Genomic DNA, 27,840 nt, shown 5'->3' on the forward strand with positions numbered 1-27,840 from the left:
CATTTTAAAAATAAATTTTGCTTTCAGGTGGAGAGTCAGTTATTCATAAACTATTCATTACACCATTTATTTATACTATTTTTAACATTTACTAAAACTTTAGTATTTAAATATTTATTAAAACTCAGCTATTTATTGAGCAGCTTTTTTTTTTTTTTTTTTTTACTCTCATGGCTTTGAAATACCGTTGTTGTTTCATATTATGTTCCTATATATTAGGGAATCTATTTCTGAGCTATTTGGTTCCCCCGCCATGTGTCTAATTTTAGCTCCCCTTCGATGTCATCTGTCTAATTTTGCTCTGGGATCATACTGGTTTAAATACCATGACTTTATAGTATGTTTTGATGTCCTACAAATTAACTTATCCTCTCATTCTTTCTTTCCTTTTTTTGTTCAGACCTGCCCTGGCTATTTATTTTTCAAACAAGCTTGTCCCTTTTCTTAGCATGTTGGTTATTTGATTGTATTAGCTCTGTAAATTGTTTTGGTGAAAACTTACAAATAAAGCAACAAAATATTGATTCTTCTCATTCAGAAATGGGATACAACTATTTTCAAACTTTCGTGTCCTTGCATGTCTTTTTAGTTTCCTTCATATAAATCTGGCATGTTTCTTAAATTTATCTTTAGAAATTTGTAAGTTTTTAATATTGTTATTCATGAAATTGTTTGGTTTTTCCTTGTTATTTTCAAATTGGTTAATGTTGGTGTGTGTAAGCAAGTTATTGTCTATGAAATCTATTGATTCCTATGTAATGATTTACTCTCTGGCACCTTATGAAGCTTTTATTCTAACAAATTTTTAGTTGATTCTGTTTTATGTATCTAGATTGTTTCATCTACAAATAACCTTAGTTTTATATATTCCAATCCAGTGTCTGTAACTGTTTATTTTGCTTTTCTTATTGTATTGAGTGGGGCCTCCAGCAAAATGTCAAATAATAATTGTGATAAAGTTATTAAGACTATTCTTATGCTTCCTCCTGTGATGTTTAATGGGATATTTGCTCTAGGGCTGTGGTACTTTTATCAAATTAAAACTTTTTTTTTTTTTTTTTTTTGCTGTTTCTAGGCTGCTGTGGGCATGAGTTTGAGTGAACTCCGGGAGTTGGTGATGGACAGGGAGGCCTGGTGTGCTGTGATTCATGGGGTCGCGGAGAGTCGGACACGACTGAGCGACTGAACTGAACTGAACTGAAGAATTATTAGGAAGAGGTGTACTGATTTATTAATGTTGCTTCAGAATTTACTGGCATACTCATTTATCTTTGTTCTTTTCTAATCTGACAATGTTGATATATATATCAACAGATTTTCTAATGTTTAACTGTCTTTATATTTCTGGAATAAATCTTGTTTGGTCATGATATGCTAGTCTTATAACAGAATGTTGAATAAGTAATATATTTTAGATAGATATTGGTCAGGACTTATAAGTTGGTATTTAAAGCAGTTTGTCATTAAATATGTTGAAGTATTTGTCTACCAAATACTAGGTTTTGTATTTTCAGTGCACGGATTTCATATTCTGATTCCAGCAGAATTTTTTTCTCTCTTTCTTCTTTTTCCCCTCTCCTCCACCCCTGCAGTGGAAGTGCAGAGCCCTAACCACTGGATTACCAGGGAAGTCCATTTTCTTATGTAATGTTTTTGCCTTTATTAACAGATATTAAGTGTACAACTTCTTATATAGTATTTGCCATGTATTTTTATTAATGTTGTGAGGAGATACTATTTAGCTGACCTGTCGGAGTGTAGAGAAGATATGTAAGAACATCAGGATAATACATTGGCCATGTTCTCTTCAGTTCAGCTCAGTTGCTCAGTCATGTCCAACTCTTTGTGACCCCATGAATCACATCATGCCAGGCCTCCCTGTCCATCACCAACTCCCGGAGTTCATTCAAACTCATGTCCATCGAGTCGGTGATGCCATCCAGCCATCTCACTCTCTGTCGTCCCCTTCTCCTCTCGCCCCCAATCCCTCCCAGCAACAGAGTCTTTTCAGTGAGTCAACTCGTCACATGAGGTGGTCAAAGTATTGCAGTTTCAGCTTTAGCATCAGTCCTTCCAATGAACACCCAGGATTGATCTCCTTTAGAATGGACTGGTTGGATCTCCTTGCAGTCCAAGGGACTCTCAAGAGTCTTTTCCAGCAACTTTAGTGCTATTCTCTTCTTTCCTTTATAGTGGTTAAAACCAGCAACCCGCTTGGCAGGGATCCCTCTTCTCAACCCACAGAACTTGATTAGAAATTTACCTCTTCTAATTATTAACTAGAATAATAATTAGCTCAGCTGGTGAAGAATCCACCTGCAATGCAGGAGACTCCAGTTCAATTCCTGGGTCAAGAAGATCCCCTGGAAAAGGGATAGGCTACCCACTCCAGTATTCTTGGGCTTTCCTGGTGGCTTAGATTGTAAAGAATCCGCCTAGGTCAGAAGACCTGGGTTCAATCCCTGGGCTGGGAAGATCCCCTGGAGAAAGGAATGGCTACCCACTCCATTATTCTTGCCTGGAGAATGCCATGAACAGAGGAGCCTGCTGGGCTACAGTCCATGGGGTCACAGAGTCGGACACAAGTGAGCGACTTTCACTTTCAATTTCATAGTTATTTATAATCTCTGAGCTTTAATTATGCCATCTGAAATAATTGAAATAACAGTTGCAGCTGAGCTTTTAGTCCCTCAAGAACACACCTGAGAGCCTGTATATATTTTCAGCAAGGCAAAATTAAATTATACACAGCTATTAGTAGAATACAGCAAAAAAGAAAAAGAAAAAAAAGATTCATTTGGACCACTTGTCAGATCTTCTTGGACCCATACATTTCTGACTCTTAAATTCAAAGGTAAATAGGTGAGCTATGCCGCCAGACAAAAATACATATGCCAGGCTACTAGCAGGTTGTTGTGAAAGGATCATATAAAAGTCATATTAAAAGTTTGATTAGCAATCTATAGCGCAGGGATTTTATGATTACACAATCCTCATTTACATTATACTCTCGAGACCTTAATAACCTGTTTCAACCAATCTTGAAATTGTTTTTTGGGGTGGAGTCTGCTGTCATCAGTAGCCATTATTTTAAAATAAAAACAGGAATACTACTTCTTAGTCCTTTAAAGTCCTACTGTACATAACACTTTCTCACATGAAGCTTAAATGAGACATGGGATGTAATAACATCCCACGTGATAACTGCTGCATCCCATTGGTTTTGTAAAGATGAGCATTTAAATGCTTATATAAAACTTTGAAGAAAAATGTGTCTAGCAATATACCAAGAAGGGGATAAAAAAATTTTTTTTTTAAATACTTTCTCTAGAATCTAGGAGATGAGGCAGGTAAGTACATGGCACAATACAGTGTGATAGTCACACAGAGGCTAAGGGGAACCTACAAGCTGGGCTCTGAACCCGGGCAGCGTGGAGTCCACAGATCTATTTGGTCACATCTGGAGGTGTTGGCTGGTGGAAGGAAAGAGGAGGGCTAGTCTTCACAGGGCCCAGCCTATGGGCTTCTGAGGGGCAGACACAACCTGGAGCTGCAAGTGTGTGTGTGGGTGAGGGCTTCACCTGAGGTTAAGGTCCACATCAGACAATTTCATAAAGCAAAAGGTCTGATTAGTCCTCTTTTCCATGACTAAGGTCTCATCATAAACTTAAGAGGCGTTTCAAGCTGAAAGGCCCCCCTGGCCTCAAGAGCAAACTCAGTTCAGTTCAGTCGCTCAGTCGTGTAGACTCTTTGCGACCCCGTGAATCACAGCACGCCAGGCCTCCCTGTCTATCACCAACTCCCGGAGTTTACCCAAACTCGTGTCCATCCAGTCGGTGATGCCATCCAGCCATCTCATTCTCTGTCCTCCCCTTCTCCTCCTGCCCCCAATCCCTCCCAGCATCAGAGTCTTTTCCAGTGAGTCAACTCGTCGCACGAGGTGGCCAAAGTATTGGAGTTTCAGCTTTAGCATCAGTCCTTCCAATGAACACCCAGGATTGATCTCCCTTAGAATGGACTGGTTGGGTCTCCCTGCAGTCCAAGGGACTCTCAAGAGTCTTCTCCAGCACCACAGTTCAAAAGCATCAATTCTTCAGCGATCAGCTTTCTTCACAGTCCAACTCTCACACCCATACATGACCACGGGAAAAACCATAGCCTTGACTAGACGGACCTTGGTCGGCAAAGTAATGTCTCTGCTTTTTAATATGTTATCTAGGTTGGTCATAACTTTCCTCTCAAGGAGCAAGAGCAAACTAGGCGCAGCCATTTACCTGCAGCCCAAGAAGCTCTCTGTACAACACACCTTCAAGTTTCTATTCTGCTCCCTGCTCTAACCTAAGAAAGAAACTCGTGGTTTGCAAAGGTATCCTGATAACCACATTGCTCAGCTGGAGCACTTTTATCTTTCAGGTACTTTCAGGTAATTAGCTTCTGGCCCGAGGGGCACATTCCAGCCCTTGCCTTTCTTTTTTCTTTTTCTTCTGTTTTCTCTTATAGTTAAGAAACTCTATACCGACAGCATTTTAGAACTGGAGCAAGAAGTCGGAATGTTTGTCTCCGTGAGCAGCCGACTTTCGGGCTCTGTATTCTGTGGTTCGACGGCTAACCCAGAACTAGACGCTGACCCTGGCATCGAAGGAGAATAGTAAAGTCTTGGTAAAAAGTAGTGCAGGGTTCGCTGCTGTTCATGCCAACCGAGAGTTAAAGCGAAAACTCAACCAACCAAAACAAAATCCAGAAGCTCCATGCTTTTCTGTTCCTCGTCTCGCGATCTGTTACGGGTGGTGTCTTGCAAACTGCAAATCCAGTGCCTGCTCGAGCCTCCAGGGCAGGGAGCGCCTGGGCGCGGCCCTGTCCCCGGCGCGGTGGCGCGCACACCCCTTTTCTGCAGACTCACAGGTTTCCAGGCCCCGCCTCCTCCGGGCCCAGCTGATCGCCGCCCTTCGGGCCTGGAACCCAGGCGCCCGGAGAGAGCCCCAGGCCGCCCCGGGAGCGGCGGGCGGCGGCGGAGCCGGGCCGCAGCCGCGCGGAGCCGGATCCCGCGGGCCCGGGGGAGGGAGGCGGGGCGGCGGGGCGGGGCGGGGCGGCCGCCGCGGCCCTGAGCCCGCCCCTCCTCGCCCTCCGCCGGCCGGCCGGCGCGACCATGGAGGTCTACATCCCGTCCTTTCGCTACGAGGAGAGTGACCTGGAGCGGGGGTACACGGTAGGTCCGGACCGGGCCCCGCGAGCCGGCCGCGCGGCTGCCGAGCCCGGGAGGCGCCCGCGGCCGCCGCCGCCCCTGCGCGGGGCTGTGTGTGTGGAGGGATTCCTTCGCTCCCCTCCCTCCCCTCTCCTCCCCTCCCCCGGCCCCTTGGGACGGCTGCGCCCGGGCGCGGTTGTCAAGGAAACGGGCGCCCCCTCCCTGGCGCGGCGGGCTCCCGGGGCGCCCCGGTGTGGTCCCTTCCCCCTCCCAGCCCCGCTCCGGGCCTGCGGGCTGCAGCGCCGGGAGTAGAGTCCTCGGACGCGGCCCTTGCGGTTCTCCCCGCCGCCCGCCCCCTGGAGCCCGGGATGGGCTGCACTGGTTCTGGCTCAGCTGCCCGCTCCGTCCAGACAAGTGGCTTTTGCGGCGGGCTGATGCTGTTGGTTTCCAAGTTCGGGAGGGATTCATTCAGATGGAAAACATGCTCATTAAGAAAAATAATCATCTGTAGAATTTATTCGCCGAAGTGAACCCGTGTGTTGCTCTTAAATGAATTCCAAAGTTTTGTTTGTTTGCTGTTTCTAGTTCTGCAGTGCTTTGAAATGGCAAAGTCAGGTATTCACTGAGCACCTGTTCTGTACCTAGGAGGACTAGGGTCTCAGGAATGAGAAATGGTCCCTGCTTTGACTAGTGGAGGAGTGGCGGGGAGGGCAGGGACCATGCCTGGAACCTCTGGGTGATAAATTTAGAAAGGGAACAGTTGATTTCCCAGTGAACATAGACATCTTCGTCTAGACAGTCATTGCTAGAGGGAGAAATGCCTCACCCTGGAGTTGACCTTGGACAATTTTATTTCCACTTAGAGAGCTGGTGGGCTTTGGAGGGACTTGCGTAGGGCACTGTGAAGGATTTTTTTTTATTTACTTCTAATTCACTCGCTAAACTCCAATTGCATTAAATTGGGAGCAGTATTTTAATCTCTGTCTTCTCTAAAAATTGTTGGGTTTTGGTCACAGTTTATTTGGCCCCTGTTTTTCATAAAGAGGATTAAATCACCCTCTCAAAGGAATTTTTAGAATTAAGAGTAGTGATTGAAAAAAGAAAATCCAAGAAGTACTGTGGGTTTCTAGAATTAGTAGACTGCTGGGTCCTTGTACCCCCCAAACAAGTTCTCAAAGTCCCTTCCCTTGGTGGGGGGATGGGGACACTTCAACCAAGGGAGAGCTGGGCTCCGTGGCCACTATCTATATAAACAAATGAGTTATTAATTTGATTAAAAAGATACCATCCGTTCTGTTCCGTCGCTCAGTCATGTCCGACTCTTTGCGACCCCGTGGACTGTAGCCTACCAGGCTTCTCCGTCCATGGGATTCTCCAGGCAAGAATACTGGAGTGGGTTACCGTTTCCTTCTCCATATCTTATTTTAAAAGGGAGGGGGGATGAATTTGAATGTGAACCTATTGATGCCTTTTCCTTAGGCCTAAACCGTTGGTTGTCTTTCATTCTTTCAGATGTCTCACCTGTCCCGTCAGCCCCAGTCAGCATCAACAGTCACGGAAGGCCTTCCATCTTCAGGGCATTCTTTAAGGATTTGGAGATATAAAAGCTGCTTGTCACAGCCCTTGGTCTCAGTAGTCCAAGCTAAAAGTTAATTACCTTCTCAAATAAGCTCTTAAGTGAATCAGAATGATTGATTTTCTTCCGTTAGAGGATCTGTGTTCTTAACCCAAGTTTTTGTGTTTCTTTTTTTACTGGTGTTATGGCCAGGCATGTGCCAGACCTCCAGGTTGTGGATTAAACTGATTTGGAAGGCACCTTTGTCTTGGTAAACTTGGTAGTTAGAAGATTGCTTCTGTGAGGAGAGTTTGTGTGCTTTTTTAAAAGTTTACTTTAAAAAGCAATCCTAATGTATTTAGGTTGGTAGCAGTTTGTTACTTCTGCAAGTGATTTTTTTCCTTTGTGAGTTTGTGAAGCAGATACTTTGTATCCTTGGCATAACAGTTTTGTAATTGTTTGGCAGTTTATTCATTCAGCAGGTATTAACTGGAATGCCTGCTGTGTGTCTCTATTCTGGATGCTAGGAAGTTAGCACCTTCTTACAAAAACCCAGAATTTAAAAGTTTAACCTCAGTTCTAATCTCAGTTTCCTAGGTAAAATCATGTATATGCATGTGTGCTAAGTCGCTTCAGTTTTGTCCAATTCCTTGCAACCCCATGGACTGTAACCCTCCAGGCTCCTCTATCCATGGGATTCTCCAGACAAGAATACTGGAGTGGGTTCGCATTTCTTCCCAACCCAGGGATTGAACCAGACTCTCTTAAGTCTCCTGCATTGGCAGGCAGGGTCTTTACCACTAGCGCCACCTGGGAAGTCTACAAATAACTTATATTTTACTGTAAAAGCTACATTTTTACTTTAGTGACTGTGCTTTAAATTTAAGAAATATTAAATTTCAATCTAACAAATTCAGTGATAGGACATTTTAAGTAGAGGATGACTTGCCCTCCTTGCTTCTTGTCCCATGCCCTCAGAGATAAGGCATAGGGATAATTTCTTAGAGACTTTCCCCCCTATGCTATGAAAACGTGTTTTTTCTTTTTTAGAATAAACAGCAATATTTCATTATAGCTGTCATCATATAACTTACAGATATCTTTCGGTGCCAATATGGACGGGATTGTATCTTTCTTAGTGATGGCAAAGGGATATTTCACGGAAGGAATGTACCATAATTTGTTTACACGGATCTCTGCTGATGGCCTTTGACATTTGCTTCTAATTTTTTTAGCAACTATGTCAAATATGTTGAAATAAGACATCCCTATACCTGCCTTTTTATGCAAGCTACTAGGATTTCTGTAGAACCATAAAAAGAAGGGCTACTTCTGGCCTTCTAAGTTTTTATCAGTATTGCTCAAGCCCTGTTATTCAAAAAACATATGCAAAGTTATGCTCTGTATACAAAGTAATTTACCTTTCAAGAGTGAATGTTTGCCCTTTGATTATTTAAACATTTACTGTGGGCCTGCACTGCGTGCGTTAGGTGGGGAATGGTGGAAGGATCTTGTTCTTCCTTGGGGACTCTCAGGCCATCCTGAAGGGGCCCAGTGGGGAAGAGTTAGGGTGCTAATGTCAGCTGGAGCCTTGAGGAAGAGGAGGAACTGGGCAGTTCTGCTGTGCCTTAGGGTGGTATGCTGGGGGTGGGGGTAGGGTGCTCAGGAATGCTGACTTTTGAAATCTGATGAGGTTTTTGCTGGGATTGTGAATTTTAAAAAGAGGAAGTGCAGGGCAAAATTTCTTCACCCAGTGTCGGGGGGAAGGCATTTTAAACTCCCAGATTCACCAAAATAAATAGACAAAACAACAACAAAAAAGATACTTCTACATCATTGTAGTTTACAAAGAATCAGGAAAGGATATTGTAACAAAATACAGGTCAACCCTTCCCACCCCAGGCCCACCCGCCACTGTGTGTTTATTTAATATCTGTTCCCGTTCTAGGCTATAAGCTTTTTGAGGCTAGGATAGTGTCAGTCCCCTATGCTTATCCGTGTTGTCCTGGGCTCATGCATATTGTCCAGGGTTTATCCATAGTGAAAATTCACTATAAATAGTGAATGACTGAGTCTTCCGATAAAACAAAGTCAGTCACTGGAGAGAAATCACTGGGCTTCAGTGATCCTGACGTGTGAAACAACTCCTCGAGTTGGACCTGGCTGGTGCCAAGTGATTCCTGATGGAGAGAGGTGTGGAGAGACCAGCTCGCTAGCTTTGAGAACCATAAAGGAGTATGGACTTCAGCTTCAGACCGTGGGACGTCGCTGGAGTTTTAAGGAAGGAAGTAACATGACTAGCTTTGCATTTAGAAAGATGACCCTGGAGCATTAATCATGGAGAAGATGCTTGCAAAATGACCAAAAAAGAGAGGATGAGGGCTGAACTAAGGCAACTGGGCAGGGAAGGGGGAGGTCTTACAGGAATCCCCAGGCTCTGGTAACTAGATGTGAGGCAGCAGGGTGACTCCTGCAAGCAGGGGTGCCGGTGACCAGAAAAGAACTGGCGCGCAGTCAGTTTCCTTTGGGGGCTTACTGGGCCTTTCTGTAGCAGATGAAGCTATTTTGCTCTGGAATTCAGGATACACAGAGCTCCAGGCTAGAAATATGGCTCCAGGGGGTCTTTTAGCATCAAAGATGGAAAAAAACCATATAAGTTGATGCTCTTCCCAGGAAAAGCAAGTAAAAGTGAGGAAGGAGGCAGGACTGAAGGTAAAGCCCTTCTCAGCACAGCAGCCAGAGCAGCAAGGAAACGCAGGGGTGTGAGGCAGGAAGAGAAAGAAAAGTAGATGCTTTACAAGGAGCACAGTGCTGGACTGACTCTCTGGCCTTTCCAGGAGAGGATGGAGCACAGCCCATTGGACGTGAGAGCAAGCAGGTCCTGGGTGCCCATCCTATAGGCTAGTATTGATATTTTCCATTTTCAGATACGTGGTCGGTAAAAACAAAATGGGCTTCCCTCATAGCTCAGTTGGTAAAGAATCTGCCTGCAATACAGGAGACCTGGGTTCAATTCCTGGGTAGGGAAGATCCCCTGGAGAAGGACATGGCAACCCACGTCAGTATTCTTGCCTGGAGAACCCCATGGACAGAGGAGCCTGGCAGGCTACAGTCCATGGGGTTACAAGAGTCAGACATGACTTAGTGACTAAAGAGAGAGAGAAAACAAAAGAAAACTAGAAAGACTGTTCAGGTAACAACGTAAAAGTCTGAATGTATTAGATTTCATTTTCCATAGCTGTAAAAATCAAGGCATTGAATTAGATAGATTTTCAAGTCCATTTTAATTAAATGTGTGTGACTGAGTGTGTTGTGCTTATACAAATATGTCTTTTTCTTGTGACTCTTTCACTGGTTTACTTCCTATCATGTTTTTTAGTGCATAAGGCAACTCCATATATACATGGTCATAATATTGAGATATATGTAGGGATAGTTACTTTAATATTTTCTGGATTGAAATACACAAATTGAACAATATAATGAACCACCATTTGCTCATTACCCACCTTCAATATTTTACAATACTTATTTCATTCACCACCTTTCATTCTTCCATTTAAAACAATTCTGCAGTATTGTAAAGCAAATCCAAAATAAAATTTCAACTGTAAATATTTTACTGTGAATATCTGTCAACTAGACTTTAAAGAAACATAGCCAAAAGGTAAATATTACTGCAAGGTTAGCAAAACCTTAATATCATCCCAATTCTTAGTTGTTTTTAATATAACCCCAGTGCAGATATTGCCTGAGAATTAACAGTGATCTGTGGCAAGTATTATTACTGCCATTTTATATTTGTGAGAATGAGACCCGAGAGATTGAGTAAGGGGGCCTGGCCACTTCCTCGCTCTGCTTACCTTCATCCTCAGAGTAGCTTCCACCTAGTGACAAAATGGTAACATGTTTCAGATTTAAAAAAAACAGAAACGTTGTATTCTACAACATCCAGAGGAAGAGAGGACGCTTCTTCAGAGCAGGGGCACTTTTCTTCCTTTGTATCTCATTGTCCCTAGTTGGTTCCTCAACCGATGCCGTTGCCAGGGGGATTCTGTGTGCTGATTGGCTGTCTTCACTATGTTTCATTACAGTCACCATGGCAAGGATAAGTTAACCAGATGGAGTGAAAATAGTTTGGGGGCATCTCTGGAGCTAGGAATGAGGTCAGTTCCTTCCGGCCGCCTAACCCTGTAGACACCGCAGTGGGAGAAGGTCAGAAGGATGGTGAAGCCACAATGCCCACAACAGTATCTTCCAGTCGCCCTTTCTTTATAAGCATCTTTGCTGCTGAAGGCCTCCGTGTAACAGGGCATAGCTGGCACAGTGTTGCGACCCCATGGACTGTAGCCTACCAGGCTCCTCCATTCATGGGATTTTCCAGGCAAGAATACTGGAGTGGGTTACCATTTCCTTCTCCAGGAGATCTTCCTGACCCAGGGTTTGAACCAGGGTCTCCCACATTGTAGGCAGATGCTTTACCATCTGAACCACCAGGGAAGTCTAAGCGGACATTAAACATGTGTCGAGTGATTAAGTCAATCATGTGTATGTTCCTTACTCTGAAAGACAAGACATGCAATTTGAAAAGATTCTTGACCATTAACAAACAGAATGCTCCATTCACTTGGAAATTCAAAATTTTACAAGACGATTGAATTTTCAAGGATGGTGCTTATATATTGATCGATTCTTTTCAAATAAGCTTTTGGTTTTGAAATAATTTTAGATTTTCCAAAAAGTTGCAAAATTAGTACCAACAGTTCACATACCCCTCACCTAGTTTCCTTTTTAACATCATCCATTGCCATGGTAATGGCAAAACAAGGAAACTAGCATCAGTACCTTGCTAAATAACTAAGCTCCAGACTTTTTGGATTTCACCAGTTTTTCCACTCATGTCCTTTTTCTGTTCCAGAATCTCATCCGGGATACCACAGTGCATCTAGTTCCATCTGCTTTGAAATGATACTGTGTTTGTAGTCCCAAGTTGTAGCACACTTCCTCTAAAAATGAGGCAGGCGTGTTATTAGATATGAACCTGTATGGCTTAAATCAAATTTTGATTATTTCAGATGCTTCCTTGGAAATTTTTGCCATTTGGCAAAGCCCTGTTGATAACATTCCACCAGTTTATGACAGAAGCTGACACAGCATCACAATGAAAAGCACGGGCTATGGAGGGACTCATGCTGCGCGCCTCAAATGTTGCTCTCAGTGCTTAGCCCAAAGTCGGACTTTGAGCAGGCTTCTTAATCTCCCTGTCTTATTTTCTAATTTGTAAAAGAAAATACTATGGGCTTTTTTGGTGGCTCTGGTGAAGAATCCGTCTAGTCACATGAATGTTTTGGTTTCCCAGAACTATAAAAATTATATTTATATTCTGCTGCTGCTGCTAAATCGCTTCAGTCGTGTCTGACTCTGTGCGACCCCATAGACGGCAGTCTACCAGGCTCCCCCGTCCCTGGGATTCTCCAGGCAAGAATACTGGAGTGGGTTGCTAGTTCCTTCTCTAGTGCATGCATGCATGCTAAGTCACTTCAGTTGTGTCCAACTCTGTGCGACCCTATGGACAGTAACCCACCAGACTCCTCTGTCCACTGGATTCTCCAGGCAAGAATACTGGCATGGGTTGCCATTTCCTTCTCCAGTAGTCTATTAAGTGAGTGGTAGCATTATGCCTAAAAAACCAATATATACACCTTAACTGAAAAAATACCTTACTGCTAAAAATGCTCACCTTCGTCAGAGCCTTCAGTGGATGATAATCTTTATGCTGGTCTCAGGTCTTGCCATGATATTGGTGTCTGCTGACTGATCAGAGTGATGGTTGTTGAAGGTTGGGGTGCTTTGGCTATTTCTTAAAATAAGACAACAGTGAAGTTTGCTGCAGTGATGAACTCTTCTTTTCATGAATGATTTCTCTCCAGCAGGCAGTGCGGTTTGATAGCATTTTACCCACAGAACTTCTTTCAGAATTGGAGTCAGTCCTTTCACACCCTATTGCTGCTTTATCAACTCAGTTTATGTCATTTTCTAAATCCGTTGGTATCATTTCAACAGTCTTCACAGCATCATCACTGAGAGTAGATTCCATCTCAAGAAACCACTTCTGTTGCTCATAAGAAGCAACTCCTCATCCGTTTAAATCTTATCACGAGATTACAGCCATTCAGTCATTTCTTCAGGCTCCACTTCTCGTTTTCTTGCTGTTTCCAATACATCCACAGTGGCCTCCTCCGCTGGAGGCTTGGACATCTCAAAGTCATCCATGAAGGGTTGGAAGAGCCTTCTTCCAGACATCTGGTTGTGTTGATGTTTTGACTTCTTACCATTAATCATGAATGTCCTTAATGGCATGCAGAACGGTGAATCCTTTCCAGAGGTTTCCAGTTTACTTTGCCCAGCCAGATCTATCAGAGGAATCACTGTCTATGGCCGCTATAGTCTTAGAAAATATGTTTCTTAAGAAATAAGACTTGAAGGTTGAAACTGCTTCTTAATCCGGGGCACAGGCTAAAAATAGATGTTGTGTTAGCAGGCAGGATAGCAGTATGAATCTCTTTGCCTTCATCAGAGCTTTCGGGTGACCAGGTGCATTGTCAATGAGCAGTCATATTTTGAAAGGAATCTTTTTTTTCTGAGCAGTAGGCCTCAACAGTGGGCTTAAAATATTTGATAAGCCATGTTGTCAACAGCTATACTGTCACCTCGGCTTTGCTGTTTCATTTAGAGAGCATAGACAGAGCAGATTAAGCATAATTCTTAAGGACCCTAGGATTTTCGTAATAGTGAAGGAGCATTGACTTTGTCTTCAATCACAATTTGCATTAGCCGCTAACAAGAGGTTTACCCTCTCCTTTGAGCTTTGCAGCCAGGCCTTGACTTCTCCTGTCTACCTATGAAAAGCCCTCGATGACATCTTCTTCCAATAAAGGCTGTTTCACCTACACTGAAAGTCTGTTGTGTACCGTCACTGCCTTCATTCATTATCTTAACTGGATGTTCTGGATAACTTGCCGCAGGTTCTACATCAGCACTTGCTGCTTCACCTTGCGCTCTGATGTTGTGGAAACGACTTCTTTCCTTCAGCTGCATGAACCAAACTCTGCTAGCTTCAAACTTCTCTTCTGCAACTTCCTAACCTCCCTCAGCCTTCACAGAACTGAAGAGAGTTGGGGCCTTGTGTGCATTAGGCTTTGGCTTAAGAGGATATTGTGGCTGGTGTGATATTCTACCCAGACTGTTACCTCTTTCTCTGTGTCAGCAGTAAAATTGTTTACCTTTTTTAATCGTTTGTATGTTCACTGGAGAAGCGCTTCTAATCTCCTTCAAGAACTTGTCCTTTGCATTCGCAAGTTTGGTTGGCTGTTTGGTGTTAGAGGTCTAGTTTTCAGCTTATCTTGGCTTTCAGCATACTTTCCTCACTAAGCTTTCATCATTTCTAGCTTTTGGTTTAAAGTGACAGGTGTGTGACTCTTCCTTCCACTTGTACACTTAGAAGCTATTGTAGGATTTTTAATTAGCCTGACTCCAGGTTATGTCTATTGTGTGTATATTGCTGTGTCTCAGGGACTAGAGAGGCCCGTGGTGAGGGAGAGAGACGGTGAATGGTCAGTTTGTGGAGCAGTCAAGCTCAACATTTATCCGTTAAGTGTGCTGTCTTACCTGGGCAGTTTGTTGTGCCCCCCAAACAATTGCAGTAGTAACATCAAAGATCAGCAGTCACAGATCACTGTAATAAAAATAATAGTAGTGAAAATGTTTGCACGAATTACCAAAATTGACACAGACACGAAGTGAACAAATGCTGTTGGATAAATGATGCTAACAGACCTGTTTCACGTAGGGTTGCCACAAAGCTTCAATTTTTTAAAAATGCAATTTATGCAAAGCCCAATAAAGCAAAGGGCAATAAAACAAGGTCTGTCTGTACCTACTTTGTAGGATGGTTTAAGGATGGGGAGAGAATCTTTACAAAGTGCAAGGAATGCTGTCTCTAGCCACGTTCATGATTTATTCATATTATTTCAAGTATGAACTGCCTTGAAGTTTACTTTTAAAAAAAGTTATTTAATGTGAATTAATAATGTAAACCAAAGTCCAGAATAAATATTTGTGCTATATAAGACAAACTCCTTGTAGATACTTTGAAGTACTACAGAAGGAACAATTACATTTAACCAACTTGTATTCTTATTACAGCTTTTGACTGTGTGTTCAGTTCAGACTTAGTTTTCTAGCCTTATTTACTACATTTTTTTATTCCTTCAAGATCCTAGCAACTAATATCTTTACATAAATGTTAGGATGTCTTCTGGAGGGCGTGGGGACACACATTTCCCATCTTCTCCATTCTCTTCCGTTCCCCACTGCATCTCTCCAAAACAAGTGAGTCATCAGGCTCATACCTTGTATTCTTATGATGGTTTTGCAAGTACTCATTCAGATTTTTAATGCAATTTCCTGTTATTCTGCTTTATATGTGTCTGTTCTAATTTTCAATTGTTGAATGTCTTTGTTAACTTCCTTGCTTTCTAGTATAACAAGATGTTCCCAGTAAATCTTTTACCTTTCCAGCCCCAAATTAGCTTTTTCTCTAATGGTCCCTGGTTCCCTTTAGTGGGAAATGATTCAGGGACCATGATCTGGACACGAGATACATACAGTCAGCTTTCTGGGTCTCTGTGGGCTTCGCACCCATTCAACCAACCAAAACTTTTCACAGTTTGTTGAATCTGGATGCCAAATGGGCCAATATGGGGAGCTGATTGTGTTCCCTGTACTGTGCCCTTTTATGTGAAGGACTTGAGCATACACAGAGTGTGAGGTTGGCTGGGGCTCTTGGAGCTCATCCCCCAGGGCTTCCAAGGGCTGACTGAGTTTGTGGAGATTTCTAGACCTTTTCTGTGGTCAAGGTAGGAATTTATCTTCTTAGTCTCTTGTGTCTTCAGCTGTGTCTTCTTTTTCCCACACTAAAAATCTCAGTTCAGTTGTCCCTCATTATCTGTGACCCGTTGGTTCCAGGATCCCATCTGCATACTCAGATTGGAGGATGTTACAGGCCTGTGGTCAGCCTCTGATTACACCAACTAGCTACCCATTCTCATTTTATTTTATACTCTTGTTAAGTGTTAAAGTGTTAGTCACTCAGTCATGTCCAGCTCTTTGCAACCCAAGAATGTAGCCTACAAGGCTCTTCTGTCTATGGAATTCTCCAGACAAGAACACTGGAGTGGGTAGCCATTCCCTTCTCCAGAGGATCTTCCCCACCCAAGGATCAAACCCAGGTCCCGGGCATTGCAGGCAGATTCTTTACTGTCTGAGCCTCCAGGGATGTTTAAAAATTAATTTTGTTTTGAACTTGTGTAAAGTATCTGCTGCATCAGGTGTATCTGCGGAAATCTGGCTTCTGTTTGTGTCCTTTTTCCCCTCAGAGGGTGCCATCGATGTCCATGAGGAAAAAAGTTATGCTTTATCCTTATATTTCAAATACATATGCACAAATACAGATATACGTGTTCCCCTACTCTTTTTCTTAGATTAAACAGTAGGCCACTGAGACATCTTCTTCCTCCTGCTTTTTTCTTCTTTTTAATGGAATGGTGTATCCTGGAGATGACCCCACGGGCATGTGTGGAGATGCTGTGTTCTTTTCTGTAGCTCTTTGCTTTCTGTTGTTGGCCGCATCACTACCCTTGTCCGTATTCTTTTCGTGTGTTTGTCAGTGTCTCTTTAGAGTCCTAGCAGTGGGTTATGAGATCAAAAGGCGAATGGGTATGTAATTTTGCCAGGTATTGTCAAATCCCCTTCCTGGGATTGTGTGACTCTGCACTCCCATAGCAGTTTATGAGAATACCGGTTTCCTCACAGGCTTGCCAACTGAGTATGTTGTCAGGCTTTTGGATTTTTGCCAATCTGATAGGTGCGCAGTATCTCCGTTTCAGTTTGCTGGCTGCATTCTGATGACTCGATTGGGCGTATTTGAAACAGCCTTGTGTCCCCTCCTAGTTGCTGTCCCTCCCCGATGCCCACCCCCCCCGACTTAAGGGAGTATTGTGGGTATTTGAAATACACGGTTGTCGTCTAGTTGATTTTTATTTAAAACACAGATTACCCCAGGTTTTCACCTTGCAATTTTTATTCTAAGGTAGAACCAATATGTGGGTTGAGTCTCACCGTCTGCTTTTTCTTAGTTCTTCGAATGTAGATAAATTTAGGAATTTAGAAGTTTTAGAAACTGTGAGCTCCTCTCTTTTCTATACCTTCCATGTTCTGTCTACCTTGCTAGTGGAACTTAATCTTATTTTCAAAGTCACACAAGCCAACCCCCACACCCCTATGGTATTACACAAGCCCATTAGAGCAGAAATTTGTTCTTGTGCTTATTATGTGCCTCTCCTCGCTCAGGCAATGCACTAGTATTGGGAATGCAGGGTAGCTGACCTCACGCCTGTCCTGGAAGGATGATGGAAGGTTGGCCAGTGTGGGAAGGGGAGGAAGATCATTTCAGGTTCAAGAAAGGGCCTGGGGAAGGATGAAAAGTGTGAGTGGTTGTAAGGAGGGTAGGTGGTGGGGGCGGGACTGGAGTTTGAAGGTTGGGTTGAGTGGTTTAGTGTCACTGTTGATGCCCAGATAAAATGTTGTCCTGGAAGCACTCCCAAGTAATGAGAGTACTTGTTTGCTTTTAAGAGGAGAGAAATATCAGAGGCAAAATAGCCAAAAACATATGATAAGATAGCCTCACTGGCAATTAAAGAAGGGCAGAGTTGAAAATGAGTTTTTGGTGTTTTTGTTTTTGTTTTTTTGTAATTTCAATAGGCAAAATGAAAAAGGTTGATAAAAACCAGTACTGATGGAAATGGGGGTGAGGGGAGTCAGGTTCTTTGCTGTCTGTTGGACAGACCTCTCTGAAGGGGCAAAAAACATGAAGATATTCGTGTCCCATGTGAATGCTTACCGAAGGGACCTCAGCAGAGGAGGATTTTAGTAGTCATGTGGATAGGAGGACCTGTTCTGTGGGTGCAAGTCAGCTTCTTTCCCCAGCCACCCCTCTTTCTCATCCCTAAGGAGCTTATGAACAGGTAGCCATGGTGGCAGGGATGGAGGTTATGCATGACCTTCCATTCACCAAGGCCAACCTGGCTACAGCCACTGATAAGTGCTAACCTGTCATTGCTTTGCCCTGTTGGAGAGGTCTGGTCACATGTCCTCTTCACATGTCCTTGTCATCATTTTCCAGTCGTGTTCTTTCCAGTTCTCTGATCATCCAGCCAGGTCATTGCTCACAACCTATGATTCGGTATGTGGTAGCATGGAAGGTAACATCTGGTTATTTCTCCTTCCTAGCTAAGTGAACCACCAAGTACATTGCTCATAGTGCTACTTACTGAATAATTAAAATTAGTCTTATTCTTAGGGTGGATTTCCCTTCATCAGTGTTGTCCCTGAAAGGGGCTTATATTGTTGCAGGTGTCCACTTTCAGGTAATGCCTGCCTTTGGTGCAGGACCATCTGTCATCATCGTCATTCAGTCACTAAGTCGTGTCTGACTCTTTGCAACCCTATGGGCTGCAGCATGCGAGGCTTCCCTTTCTTTCCTGAAGTTTGCTCACACTCATGTCCATTGAGTCTGTGATGTCATCCTACCATCTCATCCTCTGTCACCCTCTTCTCCTCCTGCCTTCAATCTTTCCCAGCATCAGGGTCTGTTCCAATGAATCACTCTTCGTATCATGTGACCAGTGTATTGGAGCTTCAGCCATCTGTAGACCAGGCTCGAGTCTTCTTCTATCACTTGATCATGAGGAATTCCCCCAAGAGGCCATAGGTTAGACTAGGAGACAGAATGTAGTATAGCTGGAGTGGGAACCATGGGCCATTTGGGCCACTTCTTCCAAGTGACTTGCTTGGACCGTCACAGCCTTCTTGGGCCCCATCACATCTGTGCCACTTTGATTTGATGATGGAGTGTTACTGTGTGTGCCCAGCGTTATGGCCTGGTGAGTCTCAGGTAACACCCAGTTCATGAGGAACAGCTCAGGGTGCTTGGTAACTTGGTCCATGACTAAGTGTGCAAGCTCTGCTCAGGCTCAGTAGCAGGTAAAGAGCTGTTTCTCAAAGGAAGAGTTGGTATCGACAGAGGGTAGCAGGGCTTTGCTCTAGAATCCTATAGGCCTGTGCTGTGATGAGCCTACAAGGTCCTGCCAAAGGCTCCAAACGTCGTCCCCATGTGCTGCTGCCCTTCTGGCACCATTGGATATGCTGGATCATCATGGAAGTGGCAAAGCAGGTTGAACAGCAGCAGGACCAATTGCAGAGCCTCCCCTTGTTCTGGGTTCCACTCAAAACTAGCAGCTTTTAGGTCATTGGTAAAGGGACCGGGATATATTGTGTCCAAAATCCAAAGAGGCCCGTGACAGTATGGAGGGCAACTTGCTTTATTCAGTCTACCAGTTTAAATATTAATCTCATCCCAAAACACTTTCATAGAAACACCTGGAGTAATGTTTAACTGAATATCTGGGCACCTCGTGCTAAAATTAACCATCACATTTGCTTCTAAAAGTAAAATCAGACACTATCCCTGTATAAACATTGTGATGTTGTTCTCCCTTTTGTTGTTGTTCAGATGAAAGTAACACGAGAAGATGAGCTCTTATATTTTATTATCTGAGATTTATTTTAAGTTATAATTTAGTCCTTCCTGTAGTTGGAAAGTTTGCTCTTCAAATACATACTATGGAAAGTTTGTACCTCCATTTTTGAAAAGTGATCATAGTGCAGGGAATAAAAGTTTATAGAGATGGTCTGTTTTCCTTGTTTATTGTTAGTGAACAATTAGATCCCATTGTCAGTAAAAATTGATGGCTGCAGCTTCCAAACTATTGAGCTTGTGCTAATAAATGCAACAGTTGTCCATAATTTGGTGGTAAATGACCTTTAAATGTAGATGTTTACAGAGACTGTCCTTGGGGAACAATTTAACTTCCAAATGACACCCATGAGTACTTGTTATCATTTAAATATGCTTCCTTTTGTCAATAGCAGAATAACAAATACTGGTTAGATTTCTAATGTTGATTCAGATACCAGGAAACCTGCTGAATAAATTAGTGTACATTTGATTTATATTGACCAAAATTTTTTACATTGCAGTGTTACAGGTCAAGGTGACATGCATTTGAATGCATTTAGAGCAGAGGTCATGCTTGACTGACATGAATGCTTACACTGTTTTTAATTAACTTTTAAATATTATCCTAAAATTCCTTCTCAACTACCAATTATTAGGTAGAGGATTGAAATTAACTTAGGACACTGGTGGATACCTTATTTTAAAAATCAATAGTCTTGATCTCTCCCATAAAAATTATTGGAGTAAATTATTGCTACATTTTATCTTATAATTTCTAGGGAAGTTAGATCTGTTTTTCTCACCGTAGACTCCAAATTATTGTCTGCAGGTTTTCCATTGACGGTTTTGCAGAAATAATCTGAGATAGCATGGAAAACATTTGGCAAAGTAATGAACAAAGTGTTACGTAGTACAGGAAGTATTTTATCAAGCAAATACATTTTTTCAGTTCCATGAACTTTTTTTTTTTTACTGATGTTGTGTATGCCTAGAAGGGGGATAGTTTTCACAGTAAAGATATGGATTAATTTTGTCAGCCATTCATTAGTAGCCCAAAGTAGTATGTGTTTTAAGGAAACTTTAATCAACACATGACTTGGTCTTTGAGAGAATATCTTCATAATGAATGCTGCTGCTTTTTGTTTTCAGTGTAGTTTTTTTCACTTGTGTCCTTTGTAAGAAGGTTTACATAATTCAGAAGTTTAGAACTGAAATGTGCAAAGGTTTTTATTCTTCTAAACTGTGAATATTTGTTATCAATCAAAGAGTCTGCTTTGGGAATTTTGGGATAACCTTCTGAGCTTTGCTTCTCAAGGAAAGAGAGCCCGAAGCACCTCTATTTTAAGGCTTTTCATGTGAACATTTACAGCTGTAAGCAGAACTACCCTCTAGAGCAGGGGTCCCCAACCTCCGGGATTTAATGCCTGCTGATCTGACCTTGGAGTTGATGTAATAATAATTGGTATAAAGTGCACAATAAATGTACTACATTTGAATCATCCTGAAGCCGGTCCTCCTGCCCTCATCCACCACCATCCGTAGAAAAATTGGCTTCCAGGAAACGGATCCCTGGTGCCAAAAAGGTTGGGACCACTGGTCTAGAGCAAAGAGGATGACTGCTCTGCCCCCCACCAGTGAATGGCAAGAGTCCTGGGATGTCAGGTTAGTTTCAGCCACACTGTAGCTTTCGGCCCAGGTTTCGGTGCCCAGAACAGCCTCAACCTCATATGGTCAACAAGGTCAGAAGAAGTGACAGTGTTGAAAATGTGAATAAATGAGAAAAGGAAGTGGAGATAATAAAATTGAAAGTGGTGAGAGACTGACTCGTGTTCCCTGCGGGTATGAGATGAATCATTCAATAGCAGGAATGATTCGGAAGGACCGAGGGGAGAGTCAGGCAGCATTGCTCGTGAGCGGACAGACACTTGTGACTGACAGATGGGAAGACCAGGGTGTCAGCCACAACCTCGGGACAAGGCAGGGAGTTGGAGAAAAAGTCCAGTGGTTGATGTGACAGTGCGACTGGTGGATGATTCGCTGGGATGCTGTCCAAATGACAAAGTGAACTTCTGGTGCGAATAATTACCAGCTAAAGCCGTGGTGCTCAGCTCTTGCTGCACTTTGGAATCACCTGGAGATCTTTATAAGCTAGAGATGCCCGGGTCCCACCCTCAGAGTTAGATGGGTCTGGAGCATGGGTTGAACACTGGAATTTTTTAAAGTCCCCTGGGTGATTCTGAACTGCACTAAGTGTCCCCACAATGCTTGTAGAGATCACTAAGGCAGGTCACTTGCCCCAGCACATCTTAATAGCAGAAGTCATTGGTTCTTAAGAGAAATTTCAGGCTCCACTCCCAGAGATTCTCAGGTGGGAGCTAAGGCCCAGGCTTTGGTAAGCTGAGCCCTTCGGGTGATTTTAATTTGTAGCTAAGCTGGCAAACTGTGGAGTAGCTGGTTTTGAAAAAGACGCCCTGTAGAGTGTATGAGGAGAGTGAAGAGTGTATGAAGGAGAAACGTCAGGTTTGTGTTAAAGCTTTAAAGGCTGATTTATATTCCAGTTCAGCTGAAGGGCACCTATGACTGAGTGCTTAACACCCTCTTAAGTCTTTGGATCCATGAACAAATGAACTTGAGAAAAGCGTTCGTGACGTCAGCAAGTTTGAGGCACTTCTAAGGAAAGTCACTAGCAAGCTTTGGTGTGAGATGGATCTGGTTCCACGTTCTGACTTGTAACTTCCCAGCCAGGGAACTCGTCATCACCCTCCCCCGGCTCCCTAAAGTGCTGGCCTCAGTTTCCTCTCAAGGACCCCATGGGACTCGCTGTGTGGGGCAGCTATCGTTATTTCCAATCCTTCTAATTAAATTTTTGCCAGTAGAGTTTAATATGTCATCGTATATTTTACCTTGCTTTCATCTATTAGGAAATTTTTTCACCTTTGAGTAGTTTCATATTTTATTCACTGCTTTAAATGAATGATTGTTTTTTATTTATCTTAGATTTTTATTGTATTTATTTGTTTGCTGATTTACAATGCTGTGTTAGCATCAGATGTACAGCACAGTGATTCAGTTATATATATATATTCTTTTTCAGATTATTTTCCCTTACAGGTTATTACAAGATATTGAGTATAGTTCCCTGTGCTATACGGTAGGTCCTTGTCGGTTGTTTATTTTATATATAGTAGTTTGTATATTTTAATCCCAAACTCCTCATTTATCCTTCTCCCCTTTCCCTCTTGGGAACCGTAGTCTGTTTTCTATGTCTGTGGGTCCATTTCTATCTTGTAAATAAGTTCATTTGTATCTTTTTAAGTGAATTTTCAAAAGCGTTATCAATAGACCCTTGCAATGCTTTCAAATTAGAGAATGACATCTGAAGTGTGCTTATCACCCCATATGTAAAAATAAATGAAGAATGTTGATTATGTGGTCAAACAACCAATTTTTACAACTGCTGTCTATTGATTGATCACTGAGTACCCAATGAAGTTCCAGCCCCTCTTCTTCACTGTAGTCTCCTAACAGTGTTTGCAGGTAAAACTGAGTTGCTTTCCTTCTTTCTCCTGATATAAGAAGGTCTTTTTGTAAGAAGTCAGACAGCCAAAGCTAAGTCTGTGTTTTAGCACACGGCTCTGACCTGGCAGTGGGGCTGGGCCAGTCCCCACCCAGACCCATGCTTGTACTTTGCTCTGAGCAGAAGTAGAACTTTTGACTTCTGACTCATCAGCTTTAGCCAGGTTCAGATGATGCCAGTTTGAAGAAATGTCATTACAACCTGGAGTTTTGTGTTAGAAGCTGTTTCTGCAGCCAGGGTTTGCTCCTTTAGTGAGTTCTGGGTCTAGAGAAGTTGTATGGAGTTCATCTTTCTCTGATCTAGAAAATTCTAAATGCCTGGCTGTGGAGGCTGACAGTGTACTCATTGGAAGCTTAGGTCAGAGTTCATGTGATTAGGGTGAGCACGTCTGTGTACAGGCTGCTGTGTAGGGCCTCAGGGGGCTGGCAGGGAGAGCCCAGCAGGAGTAGCAGGCATAGGCCAGAGCTGTGCGAGGGGGCAACGGGTGCAGGCTGGGGCAGCAGGCATGGAGATGTGGAGTGTGAGGCTCAATTTCATCAGCCCTAGTATTTACTTACACGCATTTATTCAGCTAGTGGTGGTTCTTCTTTTTTTTTTTTCCTTTTGGCTGTGAGGCTTGTGGAATCCTAGTTCCCTGACCAGGAATTGAATCCAGGTCCTTGGCAGTAATAGCATGGACCACCAAGGAACTACCCAACCTGTGGTTCTCGAAGGCCCGCAGTACAGCCTGTGTTGCACTGCTTTCAAATTACCAGGAATGCCATCACTTTGAGCACTTTCTTTCCAAAACCCTCAAGAAATCCCAGAACTCTCTTTCAGAAGATTCTTCCTGTTTGTGAACACCATGTAATCAACTCATCTGTGTCACTTCCTGGAGAGCTAAATGTATAACTACATTTATGTTAACAAGCTTAAATGTGAGCAAACTGTTAACCTCAGTTTTCTCATCTTAAAATAGGTGAACGATAATACCTAGCCATAAAGTCATTGCCAGTATTAAATGGCATGAGGCGTGTGAACTGTCTGGCAGATTACATTTAGTGCAAAAACAATTGCCCCTGTAATCGGGCCTCTCTCTGCCTTCACACCTTAGCTCAGTCCTTCTCTGAAAGCCAGGCACTACACAGTGAAGAAGCCTGTGAAAGACAGCCAGGACCAGGGTCTTCCAAGTTTCCTTGCTATCTAAATGCTCCCTGGGGAATGGATATGATTGTCCAAGTAGAAAGGAAAATTGATGTGTGTCTTTGGGTGCTAACCAGTATCAGCGTGTTCTGCTTGTTTTAATACTGGCCCATACAGCATCGGGCATCCCAGGTGGCACTAGTGGTAAAGAACCCGCCTCAATGCAGGAGACAAAAGAGATTCAGGTTCAATCCCTGAGTGGGGCCGATCCCCTGGAGGAGGGCATGCAACCCGCTCCAGTATTCTTGCCTGGGGAATCCCATGGACAGAGGGGCCTGGTGAGCTACAGTCAGGATCACAGAGTCAGACATGACTGATGTGACTTAGCCCCATATCGAATGAGAGCCAGCTTTTGTGAATCAGGAAGATACTTATGTTTATTTTGTAACCTTGACCTCCTTGAGAGGACTTTCAAGAGAAGGGAAGTAGCAATACCATTGAAGAGTGGACCTTGGATGTCTTCCAGCCACTCTCTAACCATGTGTTTAATGGGCTCCAGTTGTTTAAATCCTCTGAGCTTTGGGTCCCATAAATAGGGATAATAGAAACTGCTTCATATCCATTTGGGATTATTTTAATCAAATGAAATAATAGGTGTAAATCCCTTAACATGTGATTGGTTCTGTAGTAGTTAGTTTTTGGCATTTGTTTCTAAAAATTTAAATCTACATGTTGGATTTCTATGGCGCATTCCCTGAGTTAAGCTTTTGTGGAATTTCTGATTTGAATACATTTGATACTATAACCCCCTCTCCTGATCCTTCTTTTTACCACCAAAGCAAAACAAAACAACAAAAATAATGCTTTTCAAGTAAATATTTGATAGAAATTCCAGTGTAGCAAAGGGATTTGGGATTCATGAAGTTGAATTAAAGTTTGACCTATATTTGTTTTATTCATGAACTGTTTAGAGCATTCTCATGTCCAGTAGAACCAATTAATGATAAAGTTTTACCAAATGCAAAATTTGGTGCCATGAATAAAGTTTGTTTAGAACTTGAGAGTTCAACTATTATCACTTCATTTTGATGGGGAAAAAGTAGATGAGTCTTATGGATTGGCCATGCAGATATGCAGTTCTAAAATAATCTCCTTTTAATATTTTTCCATCATTTGCTTGAGGCTTGTGGAACAATGGACTGGTTCCAAATTGGGAAAGGAGTACATCAAGGCTGTATATTGTCACCTTGCTTATTTAACTTATATGCTGAGTACATTATGTGAAATTCCAGACTGGATGAAGCACAAGGTGGAATCAAGATTACAGGGAGAAATATTGATAACCTGAGATATGCAGATCAGTCAGTTCAGTTCAGCTGCTCAGTTGTGTCTGACTCTCTGCGACCCCATGGACTGCAACATGCTAGGCTTCCCTGTCCATCACCAATGCCCAGAGCCTACTCAAACTCATGTCCATCGTGTTGGTGATGCCATCCAACCATCTCATCCTCTGTTTTCCTCGTCTCCTTCTGCCCTCAATCTTTCCCAGCATCAGGGTCTTTTCCAATGAGTCAGTTCTTCGCATCAGGTGGCCAAAGTATTGGAATTTCAGCATCAGCATCAGTCCTTCAAGTGAATATTCAGGACTGATTTCCTTTAGGATGGACTGGTTGGATCTCCTTGCAGTCCAGGGGACTCTCAAGAGTCTTCTCCAACACCACAGTTCAAATGCATCAAATCTTCAGCGCTCAGCTTTCTTTATAGTCCAACTCTCACATCCATACATGACTACTGGAAAAACCATAGCTCTGTACCAGTGTATATGATTATACAGTGGAAGTGACAAACAGATTCAAAGGATTAGATCTGATAGAGTGCCTGAAGAACTATGGATGGAGGTTAGTGACACTGTATAGGAGGCAGTGATCAAGACCATCCCCAAGAAAAAGAAATGCAAAAAGTGAAATGTTTGTCTGACAAGGCCTTACAAATAGCTGAGAAAAGAAGAGAAGTGAAAGGCAAAGGAGAAAAGGAAAGATATACCCATTTGAATGCAGAGCTCCAGAGAATATCAGGGAGAGATAAAGCCTTCCTCAGTGATCAGTGCAAAGAAATAGAGGGAAAAAATAGACTGGGAAAGACTAGAGATCTATTCAAGAAAATTAGAGATACCAAGGGAACATTTCATGCAAAGATGGGCTCAATAAAGGACAGAAGTGGTATGGACCTAACAGAAGCAGAAGATATCAAGAAGAGGTGGCAAGAATACACAGAAGAACTATACAAAAAAGATCTTCATGACCCAGAAAACCACGATGATGTGGTCACCCATCTAGATCCAGGCATCCTGGAATGTGAAGTCAAGTGGGCCTTAGAAGCATCACTATGAACAGAGTTAGTGGATGTGATGGAATTCAGTTGAGCTATTTCAAATCCTAAAAGATGATGCTGTGAAAGTGCTGCACTCAATATGCCAGCAAATTTGGAAAACTCAGCAGTGGCCACAGGACTGGAAAAGCTGAGTTTTCATTCCAATCCCAAAGAAAGGCAATGCCAAAGAGTGTTCAAACTACCGCACAATTGCACTCATCTCACATGCTGGCAAAATAATGCTCAAAATTCTCCAAGCCAGGCTTCAACAGTACGTGAACTGTGAACTTCCAGATGTTCAAGCTGGATTTAGAAAAGACAGAGGCACCAGAGATCAAATTGCCAACATCCGTTGGATCATCAAAAAAGCAAGAGAGTTCCAGAAAAACATCTCCTTTTGCTTTATTGACTACGCCAAAGCCTTTCACTGTGTGGATCACAACAAACTGTGGAAAATTCTGAAAGAGATGGGAATACCAGACCACCTGACCTGCCTCCTGAGAAATCCGTGTGCAAGTTAAGAGGCAACAGTTAGAACTAGACATGGAACAACAGACTGGTTCCAAATCAGGAAAGGAATATGCCAAGGGTGTATATTGTCACCCTGCTTATTTAACTTACATGCAGAGTACATCATGTGAAATGCTGGGCTGGATGAAGCACAAGCTGGAATCAAGATTTCTGGGAGAAATATCAATAACCTCAGATATGCAGATGACACCACCCTTATGGCAGAAAGCAAAGAAGAACTAAAGAGCCTCTTGATGAAAGTGAAAGAGGAGAGTGAAAAAGTTGGGTTAAAACTCAACATTCAGAAAATTAAGATCATGGCATCCAGTCCCATCACTTCATGACAAATAGATGGGGAAACAATGGAAACAGTGAGTAACTTTGTTTTCTTGGGCTCCAGAATCACTGCAGATGGTGACTGCTTGCTCCTTGGAAGAGAAGCTCTGACAAACTTAGTATATTAAAAAGCAGAGACATTACTTTTCCCACAAAGGTCCATCTAGTCAAAGCTATGGTTTTTTCAGTAATCGTGTATGGATGTGAGAGTTAGACTATAAAGAAAGCTGAGCACCAAAGGATTAATGCTTTTAAACTGTGGTGTTGGAGAAGACTCTTGAGAGTCCCTTGGACAACAAGGAGATCCAACCAGTCCATCCTAAAGGAAATCCGTCCTGAATATTCATTGGAGGGATTGATGCTGAAGTGGAAGCGTCAATACTTTGGCCACCTGATGCGAAGAACTGACTCACTGGGGAAGACTGAAGGCAGGAGGGGAAGGGGATGACAGAGGATGAGGCGGTTGGATGGCATCACCGACTCGATAAACATGAGTTTGAGCAAGCTCTGTGAGTTGGTGATGGACAGGGAAGCCTGGCGTGCTGCAGCCC

General features: G+C 42.9%; 1 protein-coding gene across 2 annotated transcripts in view; it reads left to right on the plus strand.

The window, feature by feature from the left end:
- The first annotated feature begins 4,867 nt into the window (after positions 1–4,867).
- SNX24 (sorting nexin 24) overlaps positions 4,868–27,840 on the plus strand; it is a 185,131-nt gene continuing 162,158 nt past the window's right edge. Inside the window, exon 1 of one of the 2 annotated variants that reach the window (XM_055431323.2) lies at positions 4,868–5,206. In XM_055431323.2, the coding sequence (XP_055287298.2) occupies positions 5,147–5,206 (60 nt within the window). In that variant the 5' untranslated portion in view covers positions 4,868–5,146. The remainder of the gene's footprint in view (positions 5,207–27,840) is intronic. The other variant, XM_055431322.2, reaches the window with a different exon arrangement.

The sequence above is a fragment of the Moschus berezovskii genome, chromosome 8 (genome assembly GCF_049115385.1).
Source record: "Moschus berezovskii isolate FMDL1 chromosome 8, NW_MosBer_1.0, whole genome shotgun sequence".
Lineage (NCBI taxonomy): Eukaryota > Metazoa > Chordata > Mammalia > Artiodactyla > Moschidae > Moschus > Moschus berezovskii.